This window comes from Apteryx rowi, unplaced genomic scaffold (assembly GCF_003343035.1).
Source record: "Apteryx rowi isolate R43461 unplaced genomic scaffold, aptRow1 scaffold_79, whole genome shotgun sequence".
NCBI classification, from domain to species: domain Eukaryota; kingdom Metazoa; phylum Chordata; class Aves; order Apterygiformes; family Apterygidae; genus Apteryx; species Apteryx rowi.
The window spans coordinates 2,119,117-2,141,818 of record NW_020451082.1 but is presented as its reverse complement, the minus strand read 5'-3'; the positions used below and the strand labels follow the sequence as shown (position 1 = coordinate 2,141,818).

General features: G+C 34.4%; 1 protein-coding gene across 2 annotated transcripts in view; it reads left to right on the top strand.

Moving 5' to 3' along the window:
- Window positions 1–22,702, top strand: part of GPATCH2 (G-patch domain containing 2) — a 131,971-nt gene that overhangs the window by 75,334 nt on the left and 33,935 nt on the right. For both annotated transcript variants that reach the window (XM_026088841.1, XM_026088843.1), the window contains 3 exons: window positions 15,662–15,726; window positions 18,554–18,593; window positions 21,963–22,033. In XM_026088841.1, coding sequence (XP_025944626.1) covers window positions 15,662–15,726; window positions 18,554–18,593; window positions 21,963–22,033 — 176 coding nt within the window. The remainder of the gene's footprint in view (window positions 1–15,661; window positions 15,727–18,553; window positions 18,594–21,962; window positions 22,034–22,702) is intronic.

The following is a 22,702-nucleotide window of genomic DNA, read 5'->3' as shown; positions in this document are numbered from 1 at the left end:
ATTGTTTATCAGGATGAAATGGCATTATAATGGTGGATCATACAAAATTACAGGAAATAGTTTCAGAAACTTTCAAATAAAGTACAAATGGGAAATACACCCTTGCCAGTTGTAGCACTAAAATTTGTCCACGCAGTTTGATATGAAAGCTGTTGGAGCCAATATGCTTTCACTTTGGAGGACTGAAAACTATAGTTGTTCTTTCCTCAAATCTTGTGATAGGAGTGAATAGTACTTTGATTAGAGCTGAAGCTTCCAAATCTAATCTCACAGGTCTGCAAGAAGTGAGAATGGATTCTTGTAATAGACTGAAGTCAAAGATATTTCTGATAAAAGGTTTCGTGGGAAAAGGAGTTTACCCACCGCTTTTACCCTGGCACCAGAGATTCAGAAATAGTGTTTATCTGAGGTAAATGATTTTAATAGTGTCTTTAAAAACAAAAAAAATGTGTATTAAGTTGGGTGAATATGAAATACCCAAGATTCAGAACATTTCATATTGTTTGAATCTAGTTTAGATTAAGGACCAGCTAGACAAAACCAGAATAGGGCAAGTAGGCCTGCATCAGTTAATTTCAGACTTGATCTTTTCTAAAAATTGAGTTTGCTAGTCATGCATGTTTTTTGCTTTTCCAAGGAAGTATCTTGAACCATTCAACCAGTACCATTTACTGAGGGACAGGCAGTCCCTGACAAGGTACCATCTACTGATCCAGGATTAGACAGATGACCTGTGATTCAATAGTATGCTGAATCATTCCTTTTAAGTATAAACTAAATTGATTTGATTACTTTCCAGAAATTTCTACAAGTTTTCTCTTTGATTTCCCCCCCCCCCCCAGCATGTAGAGATACATGCAGGAAGAACTTGAAAATGTTCCCAAATATTTCATGACACTTATGGTGCCTTTTCAGTGAACAACTCTATTTCTTGCCAATAAGACTTCTCCCAATAAATGTGTCACTACATATCTATGATTTAAAAATATAGAAAAATAGCTTTTAAAATATTTTTTGTTTTGTGCTACTTAAAAACCTGTGGGGTCATAATTAGAACATGTAGTTTCATGTAGTTTGCAGGAGGAAAGTCTCAAAAATGTGAAAGCCCAGTTAAGAATTTTTTTATTGTTATTTGCTTCAGAAATATATTCAAGAAAAACTTTGAGCCAATAATGCCTAAAATTTGAGTCCAAGTTAATTGGTCTACTAAAATACAAACTACAAAAAACAAACCAATAAGATCATTGTCAGAACTTTATTTCAGAAGGTAAGTCCCTCTGCTTACTTTTGGCCCTATTATTAGCCTCATAGCTCTCTTCATTTTACGTCTTTGTTTTATGCCATTCTTTCTACATATATATTCAATGCACCCACAGTCTCTGCGGTTCTATCCCCTACTCTGGTACTTATTACTATGTATTATRTCGCTGCCCCAGTTATCCCAATAGGTCCTGGCCACCACAGTATCTTTCTTAAATCTTTTTGTAACAACTTTTGTGATGTTTTTAATCTTTGTAACCTGTGACCTACTCTGTCCAGAAGTTTATTGCTTTTGCTTCTCTGTATGTAAAAGGAATACAACAGGGGCATAAGCCCTGTATCTAAAGCCTGAACCAGTGGCTCCAGTCTTCACCCTTTTCAGTGAAAACCCTGAAATCTCTTCATCTAATGTAGTCACACCAGATAAAGTGGAAGGAGAACAGTCCATGAAGATCCAAAGGTGCTTACTACTTTTCCAGTGCAGAAGACTACTACTAACAGATGCAAGTTTGGACCAGGGCCATAATGCCAAATCCAACTGGCTATTTCCATATATTTTTCTTCTGAGAATTATCCCTTGGCCACCTACACAACTGAACTCTGTCAGGAGGTATGATGCAGGCAACAGTGCTCTCTGCCAATATATAATATTTCTTGAAAGCTGCCATCAAATTCAATCTCTTAAGAGAGTCAGCCAAATGTTCAGTTCTGCCTATGTATGTGTGTTTCCCCAAGCAAAACTGAGCTGCTTATCTGCAATTACTTTTCTTAAACCAGCAGATTCCAGTTAATTTTGTGGTATCAAGTTCAATAACTAAATCGACAAAATTTCTCCTGATGAGCAATCTTTATTTTTCTAACATACTCTGGGCTTCTTGGTGTCTGACTTGTCAACAACTGGGAGCCTACCATGTTTTCTAGTCCCAAATCTGCCTGCAAACCAATCTTCATAATATGCTGAGTACTCTCAGTTCAGCCTCCATTCCAGCACTGTGTTAAGTCTCTAGCTACCTGGCTGGAAATGGAATAGCCCATCAGCATAGTTTTTCTTCAGTAAATAAATAAAAAGTACTGATCCTGAAACTTGAATTTAGTAAGCAAAAGTCAGTTATGCATAGGTAGCAAGTGAAATGCACACTTATTAACTTGTTTTGTAAACTGTGTCCCATGCCATACCACAACCAACTTGGATAACAAGTACTGCATTGAACAGAGCTTTGTGATGGTGATGTTATTACTCAAGCATCTAGAAGATAGGATAGAAGATGAATCAAGTTAATTAACCTGATGTCTTTAAGTCTCAAACCAAACAGGGAGATTCAAAGAATTCCTCAAGCACGATGCAACAAAGGGTCTAGTCACTATTATCTTTCAATAACCTCTTAGTTTTTAATCTTAGTGTAAATTTTGGGGAAGGTGTGCTTTTCCAAATACTCTATTTTTTCTAAATACTCTTATTTTTTTCCACCTGCTGTTCCTGAAGTATGAAAAGTATGTTTAATATTGGGGGAAGAAAAAAGAAATCTTTCTTTCTTGGAATGAGCTTTTAAGATTGTTCCTTACTTTCTCGCTTGTATTGAAATTGAGCCTTCATACCAGAAAAGTGTCTTGTGAGAACATGGTAACCTTTACACTTGGTATCTTCTGCTTTCATTCTGCCTTCTTTTCCTCTTCCTTCCATCCCAAACTAAAATCAAGTCATTATTGTCATTATCAAGGATCCCATATAAGAATACTTACCTTTGCACTGGTACTGAAAATGGATTCTTTCACTGAAATTTGAAGTATACATCTTGGAAACCATCAGATTGTACCACAAATAGTCACTCAAAACTTCTGGACAAGTAGAACTTTTCAAGCTAGTGACTGTCACTCATAGTAGTATTGATTTCCATGTCATTACTCCCCTCCACCCTTTTCCTGATCTTAGACGTAGTCTCAGGAGCCATGTCATGCTCTAATACAAGTTGTAAGCCTTTAGGGTGATTTGTCTTTATCAAGGACTGAATTAGTTCTAGCAGTTTGCAGAATGACATACCCATATAAATATGAAATGCTGTAATTTGATTCAAGGTCTCCTTTGTGGCAGTGGCTTTTCCTTTTGAATGCTTGAATTTTGGCTTCTCCTTGTCGTCTGGATTTTTTTTGTTTGTTTTGTTTTTCCCTTGCCTTATTAACAGAGCAAATGCTAGCCTGCCCATTAGATCTTATCTCCCATCAGTAGTTTAGCTAGTATCTGTGCCTCTAATTCACTAGTGAGGGCAACTTAAGATTCCCTTGGGATTTTGTTAGGGACTGCTGCTAGCCACTGGCCTTGCTTCTCTGATGTATGGTCTCCATCCTAAGGTGGGTGAAACATCAGTCTTCTGTAGGACCTGGCCATATGTGCTTTCCAGCTTTGTGGCAGCTGCCTTACTGGTGAATGCTCCTGCTCAGTAATGAGCAACTTAGAGTCTGAGAAATGATGTTACTGTCTTTCTCCTGCAACATCGTCTTTAAACACTTGCAACAAGAGAAAAATGCTCTTTACTTGGCCCCCTTTTCAGTCAGAACCCAACATAGCAGTTACTGTTCTTGTCCTACTCTTACCTAACCCCTACTGTTGCGCTTTACCAGTGCTTCATAAGTAAAGGATCTGATTTTGGCAGCCAGAAGCTGTGTGCGCACTGTCTTATCAGAAATTTCAGAAGCCCAAGGCAGCTTATGTGTTGTGTAAGAGCCAAAAACTATTATAATGGATCCAGCTAGCCAAGTAAAATTGATGCCACCACGGACACTGGGGGAAACTTGAGGTGTCACCCACTCACCTTAATCCCAGGAATGGAACAAGAGCCTGTAAATGAGAATAGTGCCCTGATTTCCATCTCGCTGTAGAGGCAGCTACTGAGTCAGCCACCTTTCTCTGTCCTCCTCAGTCGCACACACACTCCTCTACCCCCCAAACTTGGTTTCCTCTACATATTTTTAAATTTAGAAATAAAAGAGCAAAAATTAGTTTTGCATGCTAAACACAACTTCCTGCCAGAATAATAACACTAAGAGTAAAACTAAGTTTAACTTGACAGCACAAGTTCATAAACATCCACTGCTTTAACAAAACAGCATAACAGCATAGTGTTTGCTTTGCATAGCAAAGCAAATGGATATTGAATGCACTGTGAAAAACATATGACTTATTTTCATGTCAATAATCAGAAAAGCCCAAATAAAATAGCAGTGATATTCCATCTTGCTAGAGAAGTGTCCATTGTGTTCCTAAGACATAAGCTTTGCCTTCCTTTATGAGATAGCTTTTTGGGATAGCCATCATTTCAAAGCATCACAAATTTAAATTACCATAAGGAGCAATAGGCTCTCACTTAAGAGAGTTTTCCGTTATGTAGGTCTTAGTATCACACAAAGAAAACCTTGAAGCACACTCACTGATAAGAGAGCTGAAAGCAAGATAGATAGTTTAGTCTCGAAATCTGAGTTAATGGTGCCTTTGCACAATTCATGCATGAGCTTTTGGTATAGGATACATCTTCAGTACTTGCATTACATTAGAAATTTTCAAGTGCAATATCACCTTTTTCAAGTTTTGATATCCCAGTGTTGGGACCACTATGAAACCTAAGAAGCTTGACAATCCCTTTTAAAATGTATAGGTGGAATTACCACTTTGATTTTTTTTTCTGTTATAACCTATTTGTTTCCATTTCTTCTATAATAGAATTCATGAATTATTTACATTTGATATTTGAAAACAAGATGATGGAAAAATTTGAGAACCAATAAAAATATATTTATTGTAATATATTTTAGAATGTATTTTATTTTTACATCATTTTGCTTAGGGAGGAAAATAGAAAAGATATCTTAAGTCTGAGTTTAGCCTGACCTTAAAAGTGCCCCATGAAAAGTTGATTTCTGAGCTTCCTGCTTGGTTCTCCTGTTCAACTGACTGACATTTACATTTACAATTTGAAACAATGGTTATTGTCATACATTGCAAGTGCAGACAGTAGAGAAAGTGGCAAATGCAGAGATTTCTAAAATTGGGCAATCATACGTAAGCTTTCAGGATAAAACATACAAGGAAGAACAAGCTCAAAGTAAGGAAAAGTATCGTCCACATATAATATTGACAATAGTGAAATTTGTCAAGTTGGTAATTGAAACTCCCCTAAAACCTTTCTCTTGCTGTTATATCACTTGTATGGGCCCATCTCATAGGACTGAATTTCACCTGAAATGATCAAAAATTGTTTTGTGGATGCTTGTTCTTTAAATGTTATCTAGTCTAAAGGGAGAAAATTCAGGCTTTTATTTCAGTAATTCAAATGTGTAATTTTACAAGGTTTGCTATTATCGAACTATATAAATTTTGAAAGACGTTTTATTCCAAATCTTACTGAAATGTAGCATTTTAAACCAAAAGTTATTGATACCAGGATTGTTTTGTGCATGGGGGAAATTCTCAGGTGTCTTGCAGTCAACGTTCTCTAATACCATCGTCCTGTCATCTCACTGTCCTGACAATAATTAAGTTATTCTTACTGTTTGCACTTTGTTGAACAGTCTGAAATACATCTCAGTGGTTTTCATGTGTGGCAATCAAAAGCCAAGGAGATTTTCATGCAAATGATACTTACAGCTGGTTAAAGGCTTTAAGACTGTACAGAACTCCAGGGGCGAAAATAAGAAACTTCTTCAGCTGAGAGGGAAGGGTGAATTATAATAGCAGATCTATTCTATCCACCTCTATTTATGACCAGTAATCCTAACCACTTTCTCAAACACTGGAAGTGTAGTAGTATGGAAAAGATGCCACAGCCTGAGGAGACCTCTCTGTGCTTCTGTCTGCTATAACCTTTACTGTGTCAGATCAGACTGTGGGCTTTTATGCGTATAGGCAAGAGTGCATTCTGCTTAATTCCAGTGGTTGGCCTTTTTTTTTTGTTTAGTTATAACTGATTAAAATTCAGTTCTCTTGAAAATTAAAAGGCATTGTTTGCAGTTTGCATTCTATTCATAGTAAGAGTTTTCATCTGTTGTCTGATAGTGGAAATGTAACATTAATGCATCTAAATAACGTTCATTGTTATATGAATTAATGGAGCCAATGTCAGCATGTTTAAAATGAGTTTTAATGTATGAGTAAGATGAAAAGACTTTAAAACAAATTATTTGGCTAGAAGCTCCATTTATATGGTATATATTTCAGGCTAATAATCAGGGCTTACTGTGGGTCAGTATGTCATATCCCAGTGGTGTCTAGTGAGATGGAGGGTTATCTTATATGTCAGCTAGATAACCCTGTGAACAATTTTGAGCAGTCAAGATAATGGGACTGAATTCTGAAATGAGGAAGATCTCGGAACAGAGGCTGGAAATATTATAGAATACAATGTTATGTGTGAGCACAAAACTGCTAGTTTCGAAGGCAGTCACCTTTTGGCATCATTAGTCATTTATGTTTGACAATAATCCTTCTTAATATGCTGCAATTAAAATGTGGGTGAATGGCAAAGCAGGTACATATTCCTACAGAAAAGGAAGGTGAAGTAAAAGAATGACTTTCTTACTAGTGGTCCTATCTTTTGTTTTGTTTGGTCTTTTTATTTTTTTAAACTTCCATCGTATATTAGCTTTTTAAATTGAATATTGATATTCCAGAATAATCTAATACATATTTTTCACTATTAGTTGTGCTTTGGGCAACTTTTATTCTCCCCCATTCAAGTTGTGCTATCCACAATTATTGTCTTGTGAAAGCAACTTTTTAGTTATACTTAAGTATCTTTAATTATAATACTTCTCTTTGTTAATAAAAGTAACATTTTCGTGTAATTTGAGCAAATTTTAGATTGTCATTGTAATGATAGATGCACTTGCATTCATACTTTAGTTTTTTCATTGCTAATTTTTTAATTGTTTTTCTGTAACGTATTTAATTTTATAACTGGGGAAAACACAACATCTATTGCATGTGTTTCTGAAAAGAATAGCTCTGCAGTCTCTGGTTTTATGCCTATTCGGATGACGCAACACACAAGTGTGCATCTAAATCAAAACATTGATATCATAATTGAAGTAATTTGGCCTTTATATATAAACCGATTGAATTATAAACTACTTGGGATTCATGCTTGTATTCACCTTTAGAGCTAGCAGAGTATATCATAGTAAATTCCCTCCTAGACTTGTATGTGCATATATATTTACAGTATATATTTTGACACATTTTAGGAGCACCAAGATTAAAGATATTTTTTCCCACTCTTTCTATAAATATATATGACTCACATTGTATTTGCTTTTTATTTTTAGCCATGGTGTATGTGATTTACCTACTACTGTTGAATATATTCTTTATATGAGCATTTCTTCACATGCTTGATGATACCAGTCATACATAACATACAGCAAAAGCTTAGTGACTTATGTAGCCTTTGGTCAGCCAGTAGAGGCCACTCATAGCTTGCTACTGAAGCTGGACAGTGATTTGAAAATGGGGGTTTTGTTGTGTGCATGTGTTTTTTAATCCCCTCTGAGTAAGCTTATACTGCCGTGAACTGTCATATTGTTAAGGCTTGTACTTGCAAAGAGTTCTGCTTACGAGTAGTTCTGCTTATACACGTAAATGCTTCCACTGTTGAGAGCTAGAAGGACTGAAAGTTGAATGCATTTAATATTGATGTTTTCTGTTTCCTGTAATAAGTCCTGTGGCAGGGGGAGTAAAAATCACCTTTAATAATATACTTCAAGCACTCTTAAAGCATATGCCTTAATGATGGAATATTTTTATATCCTTTACTTTGGTACAATCTTTACTGTTGTTACATTACATTAAGGAAGTGAGGAAATACTATTCCATTTGTTTGTTTGTTTTTTGAGGGGCTGGTCTTGTTTGTACGGTTTTTGTTGATTTTTTCCAAATAAGGAACTGAGCTGAAGAAAATGACTTACCAAAGGTCAAAACAGAAAGTGTGTGCAGAACAAGGAATTGAACCCACATCTCCCAGGTCAAGCCTAGTAACCTAATCACTATGCTCTGCTCCTCCTGTCCATATCACTGTGTGCTAACTTCAGTTATTGATGAGAAATTTAAATGCAAAAACATCTTTCCAGAATTTTAGGTCATTCTTAACTAGTAATGATGAAATCCTAGTGCTACTGAAGTCAAAATCCTGTTGACTTAATGAAGCTAAGATTTCACCCTAGAATGAGTTTGACTTCTAAACAGACAGCTAAAATACCGTAATGAAGATTTTTCATATGCCCCGTGCACACCTCAGCATTAAACAGTAGCTTTTTGCACTCTAGGCAATTTACAGAGTTTAGAGAGTAACAAAGTTGCAAAATTTTGACTGTTACTTTGTTTTATTATGTCTAATATGACAGCTACCATGAAGATTTCCTTTTTCCTAGTATAGTTATTTTTCTTAACTAGAAGATGCAATTCAAATTGAAATAGTGATGCTATGTAGTATGTTTATGTAGACCTCTGGATGTTATGTGTGTCTTTTTACCTAGAATTGGCTTAATTAAAAAAATTTTTTTTTTCTGGTTTATATTTTCTTCTTGACACTCTTACTAACCCTCAATAAAATCAGTTCATTTTTTGCAATGTTCTGAGCTGCTCTTGGAACTAGGGAGCCACTTGGTACTGTTCCACATTAAACATGAGAGGTCCCAAAAGGAATGCTCTTATTAATTTCTTTCCAGACTAAAACTTTCACTTTTCATGTTACCTGATGCTTTCTCTACAGACTCAATAATTTGTTTTACATTATGTGTTGGTACTTAATTCCTCTGGCTTAACAGCCCCTTGAGTGGTATTCGCTCACATATCTAAAGGCAGCATATACCCTAATGTATGTCAGTGCAATGTATTGTCAAAGCCTATTCTATAGTATACAAGAATATCTCCATTCAACAAAGATCTGATTTGTGATATTTTCCATCAGTGTTACCATGTCAACTAAAAAATACTTATCCCATTCTCTTCCCAAAAGTCTTGTTCAATTTTATAATATGCCTTTCAAATTCAGGTTTTATTTTAAAGCAATGGAGAAAAAAGGTGTAATAGCATTGATTTACAGGGAAATTCCCTAATTTGCCATTTTATAAATGATGTTTAAATTTTACATATTTGTTTGAAGGAGCTATGTTTGCAAGTGGACTTCTCTTTTTCTAGTCTCAAAAACCTTAGTTTCTCCTTCTCCAGCTGTTAATCTTTCAGTTGAAAAGATGTACAAAGAGATAGAGATATTTTGATCAATTGTGTGAAAAAAAATGTAGAGAAAACTCAGTGTGTGAACAGTGTGTGAAATCACTAGTGAGACTGAGGAATTTGGACTTATTCTTTAACTCCAAGAAACTTACTGATTCGCATTTTATTTAGGGCATGTAGATTTTTGTTTCATTTTTTATGAATACAAAACAATAAAATATATGCAGACAAATGAGGTGCGTTTGCAGTAGGATTAAAGTTCATGTCTTTTCACCTATTTTTCTTGAGCTTATATTCCTCCTTCCTTATCACTGCATATATTTTGCAAACATAATGCCAATGATCTATCTTGAACTTCACAACACTTCATGTTAGTAGGATGTCACTTTTAAAGAATTATAACTGGATTAGCAAGAAACTGGTGTAAAACTAACTATTCTGCCAGTGGACCGTGAAGTGCCAGTGGATTCATGAAGACTTCATAGAATGGGTTTGATTGAGCATCACATAAGGGCAATCTGTACCATGAAGAGATGCTTTTCTTGAATGGTCAGTTTGGGCCCTTTAGCAAGAGCATGTCTGTAGAGGGAATAAAAATGTAATGGTAACATCAAGCTAGGATTATGGCAATATTCAGAAATGCATACTGTGAAAAATGTATTAATTTTGGTGGGTTTTTATATCGCTCCAAATCAAATAACTTGTGTCTATGGCTTTTAAAGGATGTATTTGAAATCCACAGCTTTGTTTGTTATAATATAATTTACAACATAGTGTAATAATTTTGATAGGAAAGACTTTGCGGTATCAGAGGGAAGGAAAACCTGAGATACTTTTTGTTTTACTGTGCTGACTATGCTGATGTAATTGCAAAAATGAGAAGTTAGTGGTAGAAACATTTGCTTTCCTGTGCTTCTAGTAAAAAAGGGTATAAAATTAGTGATAATAAATTGATGATGAAAATAATAACAGTGCTCTTATCCTGGGTTATAAAATTTAAAGACTAGATTTTCTTTGCTTCTTCCCTTGATATTTTTTGATCTAATTTCCTATAAATTGGCAATTAAAGGTCTGTGAATTATGGAAGTGCCATTATGATGCTGTAGTTAAAACTGTATCAGTTTCCACTGCCACATCGTGTTGTCTGGGGTTTGATTTTAATTGTATTTTGTTTTGGGCAGCAACTTGTTAAGCAAAAACTCTTGCCTGAAAAGAATGGAGTTATACTAAAGTTTTCAAATTGTATTCATCAGCTTAGTGTTTTTAGGGAAAGTTACTATAAATATATGAACCCAGAAAAGTACCTTTTGTTTTCGTGGATTTTAAAAGATTTACTTGATAAAATCAACTTTTATATATGTTAGTCTGTAGTTTGTTGTTCATGGTGGTTGACTTATAGAAAGGAAAACTAGGACCTATTCTTTCATTTAGAAAAGTGGTTGGTGTCCTCTGCATAACTAAGTTTTTGCTGAAATTTTATTGTTTGAACATATTATGAACCTGACACTGTGATGGCTAAGTTAAGCATTTCAGTCAAGTATTTGTGTAATTATTTGTGTGGATTCTTTAAACTTTTTTACATAGTAAGGAAATAACATTCTGTTAATTATATCTGGCCTGAAAAAAATGAGCTCAGTAATGTCTTTTCAGTGTGCACTCTGGAGTTGTTTGGTGTAAAATTCAATTTAAAATAAAACCTGTCAATTTCAGTATTTCAATATCACTTAAATTTTAAGATAAATGTACTTTTCCAGTAATGAAAAACATAGCCAAGGTCCAATAAATACTCTCTTATCCATAGGATGTAGCTTATATTTTGTATAAAGTTTACTTCCTAAGCTAAACATAAATTATAAAGAAGAAATGTACCTAGCCACTTACCTGTACCTAGTAAAGTAAATACCTATACCTGATAGTATGGGAAAAATTAGGGGGAAGAGGTATAGTTGAATGAGTATTTAATGGGCTGAAATTTAAAATATACCTCAAATAAGAGGTGGACATAATTGTTGAGTATTGATATCACCTATTTTTGTTTAGTGTTATTTTATTTTTTGTTGGCAGGTGGCTGTGGCTTGCTTTTTCAACCTACAGCAAGCGCATGTAATTAAAATAGCATTATAATATTTATTTCATTAAAAGATCCATATTCATTAAAAGGATCACTTTTCTTTGAAGACATACCCCAACATGTATGTACATTTTCTTTTTTGGGTAAACTCAGGCACAGATATATTGAAATCAACTCAGTTAGGATAATTCGGATTAGAGGTCATAAAGTCCAACCTCCTGCTCAAAGCAAGCCATGAGGTCAGACCAGGTTGCTCAGAGCTTTATTCAATCTGGTCTTTAAATCATCCAAGGATGGAGACTGCACAACCTCTCTCGGCAACCTGTTTCATTACTTGAAAGTAATTTTATATGCAAATGTATATTTTATTATTGGCAAAGTCGATTTTCCCTCTACCCTCATTTGTTGATTTAATGGAAGTGTTCCATTAAAAACTATAAACAAAATTATAGTTTAAGACAAAAATATCTACTCTGAAAATGTAAAACTTCAACAGTTCTAGCATTTAACTGCAGCTTGCTGTCAATTCTACCTAGAATGGGGTGGGTTTTTGTTCATAACTCTCAAAATACTTAACAGTAGATGGTAAATAGCCTCTTCCTTGTTTGGAAAGAAGAAAAATTAACTAGAAAAGGAGGGTATGACTTAGAAAGCTCTCCATGCCTTGCTGTAATCTCATTCTTTTGTGAGTCCTGAAATAGGTGAAAGCAGCTGCATTGTCTATTTTGTATCTTTACTTACCTGTTCTTAGCATATAACAGTAACAGTTGCTGTGCTCAACATTTCTGCTGAGTGAAATCCTATTTATAAACATTTTCTGTAGGTATGTGAACAAGGTGATCACAAGAGGGGCAAACACAAATGGGTATAGTTGCATGTAGGTGGCATCCAAAAACGAGAAGTTGCCAGACAAAGCACAAGATAAGTACAAGATAAGTCCTCCCAAATACACAGGAGGAAGATTGGCAAGACAAAAGAAAACAAGCTAAGCAGTATCAGGAGCAGAGGAAACCCCTTCCCCCTTTCTGAGAGGGAGTAATGGCATAAAAATATCAGGCATAAGCAAGGAAAATTTGATGAGAAGAAACACAGGCCCGCTTCAATTCCAGCTTCTCTCATCAAGGAGCTCTCCATCCTGATCATCTTGGCCTCGGTGACTAAGGACCATCAAGGACTATAGACGTCAGTGCTAACTATATGGCATCAGCTCCATGGTATTGTATGCTCACGGCTAATTTAGAATATGATTGTTAAAAGCTAGCAGTTCTATATATGTAGTGACGATGATTAATATTGTGTAAGAATTGACAACAAGTGTGTTGTTAAAGAATGAATTTAGTAAAGTTTAAAGCAGGCCTGATTTGTAAGTCTTCTAAACACTCACTGTGATTCTAATTCCCTGATATATATTGAGATACACGCACACACACACACACAACTCCAACAAAATTCTAGTTATGTAAAACTTCAATGCTGTTTATACCTATTTATCCAACAGAAAGCTAGTACTTACTTTAATCCCTTATTTTCTTCTCTGGGACTTCATCACCTAAAACAATTCCAGACAGCTTTGCAATTTTTCTGCCTGAGCAGAGGATCCGAACAACTGAGCCGGTGTTTGTTCTGACTTCAGCGTTCTGTGTCTGGAACGACTGGTGCTCTCTTCAGTGGTGATTCCAAAGGGCTCCTACAGGAGATTTTGCTCATAGTGACTTAGCAGAGGAAGAGAGGCAATAGCTTTATTTTTTCACACCAGATGACAGTTTTACAAATATGAATACGCATTAAAAGATTGCGAATCTTGCAATAATCGGCATTCAGTCTTGCATAAAGATCTATGCAGGCATTATGAGTTTAATTTTACAAATGTTCTATGGCTGCTTAGTAACTGAAGTTATCTAGGGTACGTAAGAGAAACCTGCACTAGTCCACTCTGATCAATTGTGACTATATTCCAAACAAATTCATGTTCTCACGTAATCTAGTGGAAAGCCATATTTCTTTGTTTTATATATTATTTTAGAACTGGCAATTTATCAAGTGAGTTTTCTTGAAATTTCCATGCTTATTAAGTTTTGGATTATGTATTTTGAGTGAGCTGAAGACTTGTTTCCATAAGTATGGCTGCAGGTAAACAACCAATTTTAGTCTAGAAAATAGCTTTTGCTTCTGTCAACATGTTGTTTATTTTCTCTCTGAGATAAAAAGTTCAGTTTTCTGATATTTGTACCAAGATAAAGCCTGTAAACAAGATTAATATAGTGTGGAAAAGGTTGTCAGCAGCCCTGGCAAAGGAAATAAGTTGCCTGTACACAGAACATACTGTAAACTGAATAAAAGTGTCAGGTCCACCATGAGATAATGTGATCATGAACCTCTAACAAAGCATGACATAGGCACAGTCGGCTTTTCTTATGGCCATGGTGTAGAAAATGGATTACTGTATTCCAGGGATACCCACTGGAACAGCATGAAAACCTCATTTTGAGATTAATGCAGGATGTAACTCTCAAGAGTTGAGCTACATGTTTACCTATGGTGTTAAAGCGGAAGTTTAGTTATTAATCTTAAAAATTATCAATTACATATTTAAAATATTTATTTTGCATTTCTAGGTCTGTCCTTGTGAATTGATGTTTCTTGCTCCAATTCTAAGATAAACTATAACATTCTAGAAGTTGTTGTGTAAAGTTTGATCACTGTTTTATTGTTATCACGTGGCTATGCAAGGCCTCAGTCAATCTAGTAAAGCTGTAGATGCTGGTAGACCACTAGGTGCTGTTCTGCCGTGCGTGTTCTGTGCTGCAGGCAGTCCTCGAGGTAGCAAGGTTGCGTAGTTGCTATGATCTCCTTTACCAGGGATTTAGATATTTGCATAGACTTTTCTGCAGTAAATTATTGAAAATTCTTCTCAATCACCACCAGCCAGAAAAGCAACAGCACTTTAGGGTGCCTCGATTCTGCCCTTTGTAATGTTATTCTTTAGGTGAAAGATGCAGATTTTGGCCAAATACTTTAACCCTGTGGAACTTTCACTTTATTCAGTATGTGTTCTTTGAAAGTTTTCCAGACACGGAGCTCCAAACGCCCTGTTTTTTCCCCATTGTAAAACCATGTGGGAGTAGGGATTTTCTTTGCAAGTGGAGCGCATTGTTCTTTTCACGAGGAGACGGCTGCTTTTAGCTGTGAATCCTCTGCTTGGGTACTTTCAGGAAACCTGAGCCATATATATGTGTTATTTGCTGAGCTTTTGTGGTCTCCTTTCAAACTGGCAGAATGACTGACTTCTGTCCCACCTTTGGTCATCTACTGACTATGAAACTGTCTCCAAGGGAACCGAATATTTGTTCCTGCATTCTTTCCAACAGGAGTAGCTTGCTTTCAGCTCTGTTTCTTCAAGCCTGCAACTTGGTCCCTAATTCTTTTACCTATCTTCACATGCCAACAAATTAGTTCTATTAAGCAGTTTCTAAAGATAAAAATGAAGCTGCTTGAATACATTTTTGAATAATACCAGAATATCATCATCTCCTGCACACTACAGCAGATGTCTGCATGTGCATTCTTAAGATCATTCTTAAAAATTTGAGAATATTATGTCATTTTGGTTTCTGTTCAAATGAAGGCATAGACAAGCTCTACAGTATAGTGTTGTAAATATCATTTTATCTTTGCTTCTTATTCTGCATCAACTTGAGTTTCTAAAATTTTGTATTGGATACAAAGGCCGGGAGTGTTTTTGAATGTATTTATTGCCATTCTTATCCAAAAATTAAAGATGACGCATTGAATATGATTTTCAAAATATCTAACTTCCACTTTTAGAAAAGTAAGTGCTTCATGAAGTTTTCAGAAGTAACCTGCCTCCCTGACATAAATAAAATCTGTTCAGAGTTAGACATAAAGGATTTTGGTAAATGTTACACAGAACCTTTCTACAACTCAGACTTTTCTTAAAAATTACAGATAGTGCCAGCTGCATTTACTTTATTAGTGTGCTGTCTCTAGATTTTCCTCAGTATCTGCAATATGTTTTCCTGATAAATAATCATTGTGTGCTTATATTGCATCGTAATTCAAAGAGGATCTATTTTCCTACTTATCTCCTTTAGATTACTCCAGGACCAGGTGGTAGCAGGAAAACAGTTCACTTGTCCCAGGATTCTCTTCACCATGAGTGAGTATCAGTGATGGGAGTTATAATTGTTCTTATTATTATTTACATTACAGTAGTACCTCTGTCTCAAAGCCTCATTGTACAACTGTACAAACATCTAATAAGAGAGCCTCAGCTCAGTTAACATAGTGATTCTTATTTAATAACAGTATTTATAATCCTTTGTAATTCATTGTGTATTTCTTACTCAAATATGAAGTTCAGTACTTTCTAAATGTGTTTTTATTAATTTTAAGTATATACTTTTCTAAAGCACAATACTGTTTAATGCTATAAAACAGGCTAAATAATAAATATAGCAGGTTGTTTAAAATACTTGCTTTATTTTCTCTAAAGGAAAGAATTTCCGGAATGCCAAGCTAGAGTATTTGAAAATAAACAAGCATTGCATCTTCGAATCTTAAATATAATGTATCATGTGAGGATGAAGGTTATCATAAATTCCATGGAAAGAGGTTGAATTAATTTTTGGACACATTTTAATAGGGAATATCCTTTATTTTATTTAGATACTCCAGTGTACCATCAGTGTAAACTGTGATTCTGTTCAGCTGACAACATTAGCAGTGTTATTTCTTTGTAATCTCTTCTAAATAGTTAGAATAATAAGATGAAATTTTCCAGTATTTTCCAAATTGGAAATCTAAAACACAGGGCACATATGACTAGGAAATAATACATTTGGGGGTATGTTTACATGTCCTAACTGCTAATGGATATATAGAGTCCACAGGCCCAGACTAGAGTTTAAAATCAAAACTCCCCAAAATACATATAGTACAAGCATCAGTTCCTCAGTACCAACTGTTTTACTCTGCTGACCTACTTCTATTGCATCATATTACTCACTGATGTAGATGTTAACTAAAGAGGTTGTGATTTCAGTTATTTCTACCCTAGAGTAATTCAGCCGAGACTTTCTCATAATGATTTTTACTTTTTTGTTCATTTTATTAGAACAAACAAGCAAACAAAGCAAAAAAAAAAGGAATTAAGTGAATGGCCAAAATTTTAATAATCAATGTGGCACAAATATCACTATCATTAGAAGGGGTATTATTCTTTATCTAGACATGATATTTTTAATGTCTAAATATGAAACTCATTCAAATTGCTGTGATATATTTTTTCAATAGAAATAACTTGTATTAATTATTTAGTCTGTAGTCCAGTGATTTACCACAAACTCAGAGAGTTTATCTGGGAAGGATCATTCTATACCTACCCCATTTTACTGCTCTTCCATAAACATTTGCCATTGACCATTGCCAGAGACAAGGCACTTGTCTACATGGATTTTAAATCTAACCTATTACCTTTCTTTTCACCTGGATGTCTGTGACCTTTTTTTATTGGGTCACTCACGAACCTGATGGTTCTTTTCATCCACTGCCACCATCAAAGTTGTACATGCCTGAACTGTCCCTCTGTTCTCCTCAACTTTTAATTTACAACAAAATTTGTACTGTTCAATACAATTTCATGAATGTTTCATGTCCATTGTGTATTCACGCCTAACTTTTATCTCAAAGTATACTTTTAACTTTATTGCTATAATTCTATTTTCATTTCCAACCTCTCCTTTTCCTCACTCACCTTAAAAGTAGAAAAAGGAGTTAGCCGTATTTAGGTTTCTGTCACAGCTGGGTCTTGTATTCCTTCTAGAGCATGGTAATGTCCTCCCACTATAAAAATGAGAGGCTTGACTGATCACGAACAAAGAACTTCCAGATTTGGGACTTACAAAAGCGAAGAGTAGTTTAGGCCAGACGAGACAATTCCATGATTTTGCTTATTCTCAAAGTACATTAATTAAACTCAAAAATTTGGTGGCATTTTGTAGCTGATATAGTATGCTATGGGAAAAAATATATATGATTATAGTCTAAACTGTATTGAATTTAATTACTTCAGAAAAAGGGTGATCAAATGACCAGATTAAACTTGCAATCTTCTGCTATATTGTCACTTTCAGAGAAACCATATAACCATACGTGTGAATAATGTGATGGTCTTTCTATGCAGTATTATAATGGATGGAACTATTTTACCCTTTCCCCAAAAATCCATTGCTTAGTGACAGGAGCAAAATATAGGCACTATATGTAGTTTCAGGACCCCTTTGTTTTAATTGTTGTTTTCCTCTCCTCTTCATTTTGCAAGTGTCAAGATTTGGCCTTGGGTTTGCATAATGCTTGCTACAGCACATGTTAATTCAGTTCTATATGATCATAGGGTATGGGAACCAGTATTAAAATCCTGTTATTTCTATTGAGGGAATAGTCATTGTCAGCTCTTGTCTCTTCATGCCAACCTATTATTCCAAACTTTTGTCTCTGCAAAATAAGGCTGCCAGTAGTGCAAATTGTGCAATTGTATTGAGAAATGAAGCCACGGAATTTACTGACTTTGAATTTCACTTTAGATTCAGACTTCAGTTTGTGAAATAATACTACATTAACAACTACCAGCTAACTAGAGATGAATACAGATGGAATTACTTTTATTAATAGCACATGCATTATAATATATTAAATTATTAGTATTTATATATTGTTTTAGCTTGTTTGACAAAATATAATTACCTATAAAGCCAATGGCTACTCACAAGTGAAATTTGTAGAGCTATGTGCATTCTTTCAATCCTTTCAAAACTGCTGCAGACTTTGAGAGTTCAGTAATATATCCCATTAAAATAAAGCATAGCCGAAGGCTGTATTTTCCTGGCAGACAATAAAATACCCAAAAGCACGCACATACTGGTCATATGACAGCATGTGCTTTGTTAGTTATATTGTTAAACCTGTCTTTTCTTTTTCTCCCACAGCCATTGGTTTAGCCCTGGGGCTAGGAAGGAACATAGCCAGGTAAGAACTGCTTTGATCAAGAACAGTTTACTTCAGATATATAAAGGAGTTTAACTACCTCTTCTCCAGAGGCAGTGGGCTAATACTTTTTAAAATGATAAACAAAACAGGTTTAATTTAATCTTTTTTTGCAAGAAAATTTATTAACAGCAGTGCATTTCAAAAAGCCCTTTAGTTAATTAAAAATCTTGAAATAATAGCTTAACTTCAGTTAAGATGTTTGGGTTTTAACAGGTTAGATTAAAAGACAGAATATTTTCTTTTTAAATTAATTTTGTTATCAATGTTAGTATCTCTAAATATTGTGGTTCTATAAATTCTGGAAAGCGAAATGTGTGACTCACAAAATCCAGAAATATAGAAGAGTGACAAGAGTGCACAGGCTTCAGGAAGATCTTCAATTCCGATTTTTTGCATTTCATTGGTTAAAAAAAGACCTCAGCAGTAGAAAAGGAGCTATTAAATCTCCATTGTATCTAGCCGAGCGAAGAGGTTCATGGTGCAGATACTGGGGAGAAAAACTACCATTTTGCCTGCTGAAGAGCCCCTAAAATGAAGTCTCTAAAAGGCCAAAGCCCAGATGTGTGCTTGGGGGAATATGAAGGCATGTTCATATTTGAATAGCAACATAATACCTTGCTTTATAGGTGGTAGCAAGGTGCAAAGAGAACATACAGTTCAGGAACTTTAAAATGTGAAAATAAATCTCTCTTTATTTTTAAAATATATAGTTAATTTCAAGAATTCAGTAAAAGTAGCTGAATACATTAGCAAAGTATTGAAATTTAAGAGTAAAATTCCTGTGTATATTTTTAAGTTGATAAAAATTGATGTAACCCAGTTGATTTAATTAGATCTACATCAGTTCACTAGTACTTTTACATGTTTAAATAGATTTTAAACATCAAAAAGAAATAAGATATACAGAATCTTTTAGAAGGTTCATCTTAGGATGAACCGTCATGAGCACTTCTAGCTCCCATAAGTCAGAGTTTAAATCAGCGTATCTGCTTTCCCATCCCCTTCCCCTTCTTTTGAACTCCAGAGCAAGCTGAATCTCTCAAAGCCATTTTACTTCCTCGAAACTGTCAGAGTAAAAAAAACCATAGTACAGTTTTAGCTGTAAATTGTGAACTTCTAGCATGTTACAGAAAGCTAACACTCATTTAACATCCAAGCAGACAGCTTTATATGATTCACATTTAACTCGCATCATTTTGAAATATATTTTCTAGTACAAGGAACACACTAAGTTAATCACACTTTGAATTAAACATGACAAAAAGTTACCTTGGGCTAATCTTCCTATCCCAGAAATGTTGTAGCTGTAAGTAGTCAAGTTACTGATTAGAATGAGTTTGAGTAATTTTTTTTACTTTTTTTTTTAATRTAGTCTCAAATAACAGAGCAGTTAATGGAATTTGTACTGTTTACATCTTTTCAAGGTTCTAAACTTAACAACAGCTTGCAAATTTCCATGCTAAAAAATATTCTAACCTACATCATACGTACTGGTAATGTCCATTCAGCATGGTTAGAGTTTGAAAAACTTCTGTTTGGCTGGTATATAATGATAAATTAATTCATCTTTTCTCAGATAATAGTGAATTTGAATTATTTTTAAATTCTGCATGTTTATTTTGTATTTTCTAAAGGCTATGTTTTCAGAGATAATCTGTCATTCACTGTCTTTATAATTTACACACTGATCATAAATCCTGAAGTACAGCTAATATCATCAAATAATACAGGTGCTACTGCTAAATAATGGATTTTTTTTTTTTTTAGACAAATTAAAGAAATGGGAACGATGGGGCAACACAATTATGATAGTGAAAGTTGTCCCTTTTGGCAGCCTATAAAATTCTCACTAAAGTTTACAGCTATGGAGGTCCATAGTATATAACTATAGGAACAACTTGCATGGATTTAATACTTTTAATTAGCTTTCGAAGTTAAAGTTAAGTTATTAAGTAATTAACGAGCCACATCTACAGTTTCACAGTTAATCTGTATTTGTACTTGCTTTAACTGTGATCTGCCAAAAAGTATTAATAATAGCAAGACTGTTTCCCCTAGCCTGATCATGAGATAGATATTGTATGATTGTTATACTGGTAAAAATTGTGGCCACATTTAGATATGAGTTGCAAGTACTCTGATTTGTTGACAATAAGAAAATGAAAAAAATATTTTGCTAAAATATATCAAAACAAGGTTTCTTATCTTTGTGCATCCTTCAGATTGTCTTTTAAATCCAGACTACACTATTTTACTGCATTTGAAAACTGGATAGCTGAAATGATAGAGCACTCCTTATACAAGAAACAAGCTATAAATAGTTGAGGAAAAATTAATCAAGCATAATTCTTAGATAGGTATAACATTTTGGAGATCCATGCTCATGCACAAGGTTGAGATATGGTTGGCCAAGTCAAAAACTTTGTAATTTCCTAATTTCCAGTGGACCTTTAAACGTGCTTCCTGTGAATATTAGCTCCATTTACCTGTAGTCCATTTCTAAACAGTATTTCATATTATACTTTGTTCAATACGTGGTTACTTCCAAGAAACATTGTATTTTTTTATACTGTCTAGTTTTAACTTCTTTAGTGTAATTTTTTGACAGTTTTTGCTGTTACTACCAATTTACTCATACTCATACTACCGATTTGCTCATACTAACAAATACCATAATGCTGGAAATAGACTTCTGAATTGGAGTCTGAATTAAATGTCTTCCTCTGTTTGTTTGGAAGTAAGTTGAAGTTTGTTCTAAAAGCTGAGTCACCATTTCAGTGAAGTATCCCACTGTCATGGGAAGCCTTAATTCTATGTATTTGTCAATTCTGCAGCTTTTGAATTATAAAAGCTCTATAGGACTCGAAAGAATTTATAACTGCTTCATAAGTGTTTAGATCCAAGTGCCAATCTGAACTTTTTTTTTTAAGTGGAAATCTCCAACATTCTTCATTATGCAATTTTGAAATTTTAAATTAAATGCAAAAGGTGAATATTGAAAATTTTAAAATTTTGCAGTTCAGGATAAGTTAATTGTGGGACACTGAATCTTTGGCTTTCCAATATGTTTTTAGAATGCTAAAGTTTTTACATTTTCAATTATTTTAGGAATTTTAAACTGACGGATACGTGTCACAATCTTAGCTATGAGTGTACTTTAACAAAATTTAATCAGGTGGTCATCTTTAACTGTTGTAAAATGTCTTGGTTGAAAACTATAGAAATAGCACCAATTAAGTTATTAAAAAGATGACACAAGATGGGAAAGAACAGTATTGTCAGAATAACGCTTCTAAAAACTAAATAAAGGAATTGCTTATGAGACTGCTGTTAACTTTTTTTGGATAGCTTCAACTCTTGCGAGACAACCGATCAGAAAGAGGACACAAGAAGAACAGCTCAGTAAAAACAGCTAGCAGGTAAGTTAATGCTGCAGTTGTCATTAAAAGTGTATTTTAACATTAGTGTTTTATAAAATGGGAAATCACAGAAATGTTTCTCTTCCTATGCACAATACCTTACACAATTTTATGTTATCTTGTAAATATGATGATGTGATATCAAATTACTTTTTCAAAAAAGTCATAATAGGTTTGTATCATCATGTAATACTATGCTTTTGAGTGAGACAATGCAATTTCAGGTGTTTGTCTTTCAGTATATACATGGTCATCCTGAAATAAGCTTTTAATGTTGTTAAATACTTGCTTTGACAAATATCAGGAAAGTCAGACCAACCCTTTCATCAAAAATATGCATATTAAATATGAATCTATTTCATTGTATACAAGTCTTGATTACACACTCTAAAAAGTTGGCTGTGCAAGTTCTGGTAGTTCATCTTCAGAAATGGTGCTTGTCTTTGTCTATTAAGCCTTTTATATTAAGCCAAAAAGAACTGAAAAATTTTGCACAAGTTTTCTAGCATGCATAGCTGTCAAGTTGTATTTTTGCTCAGAATAATAATACAAGAGTACAATTTAGATAAGAATTTTCACCGTAAATGCGCATTTATTATCAGGCTGTTTACTTGACGCTGAGAGTATAAAGTTGGTATAAAATGAGTATTAAGAAACAAGTTATATATT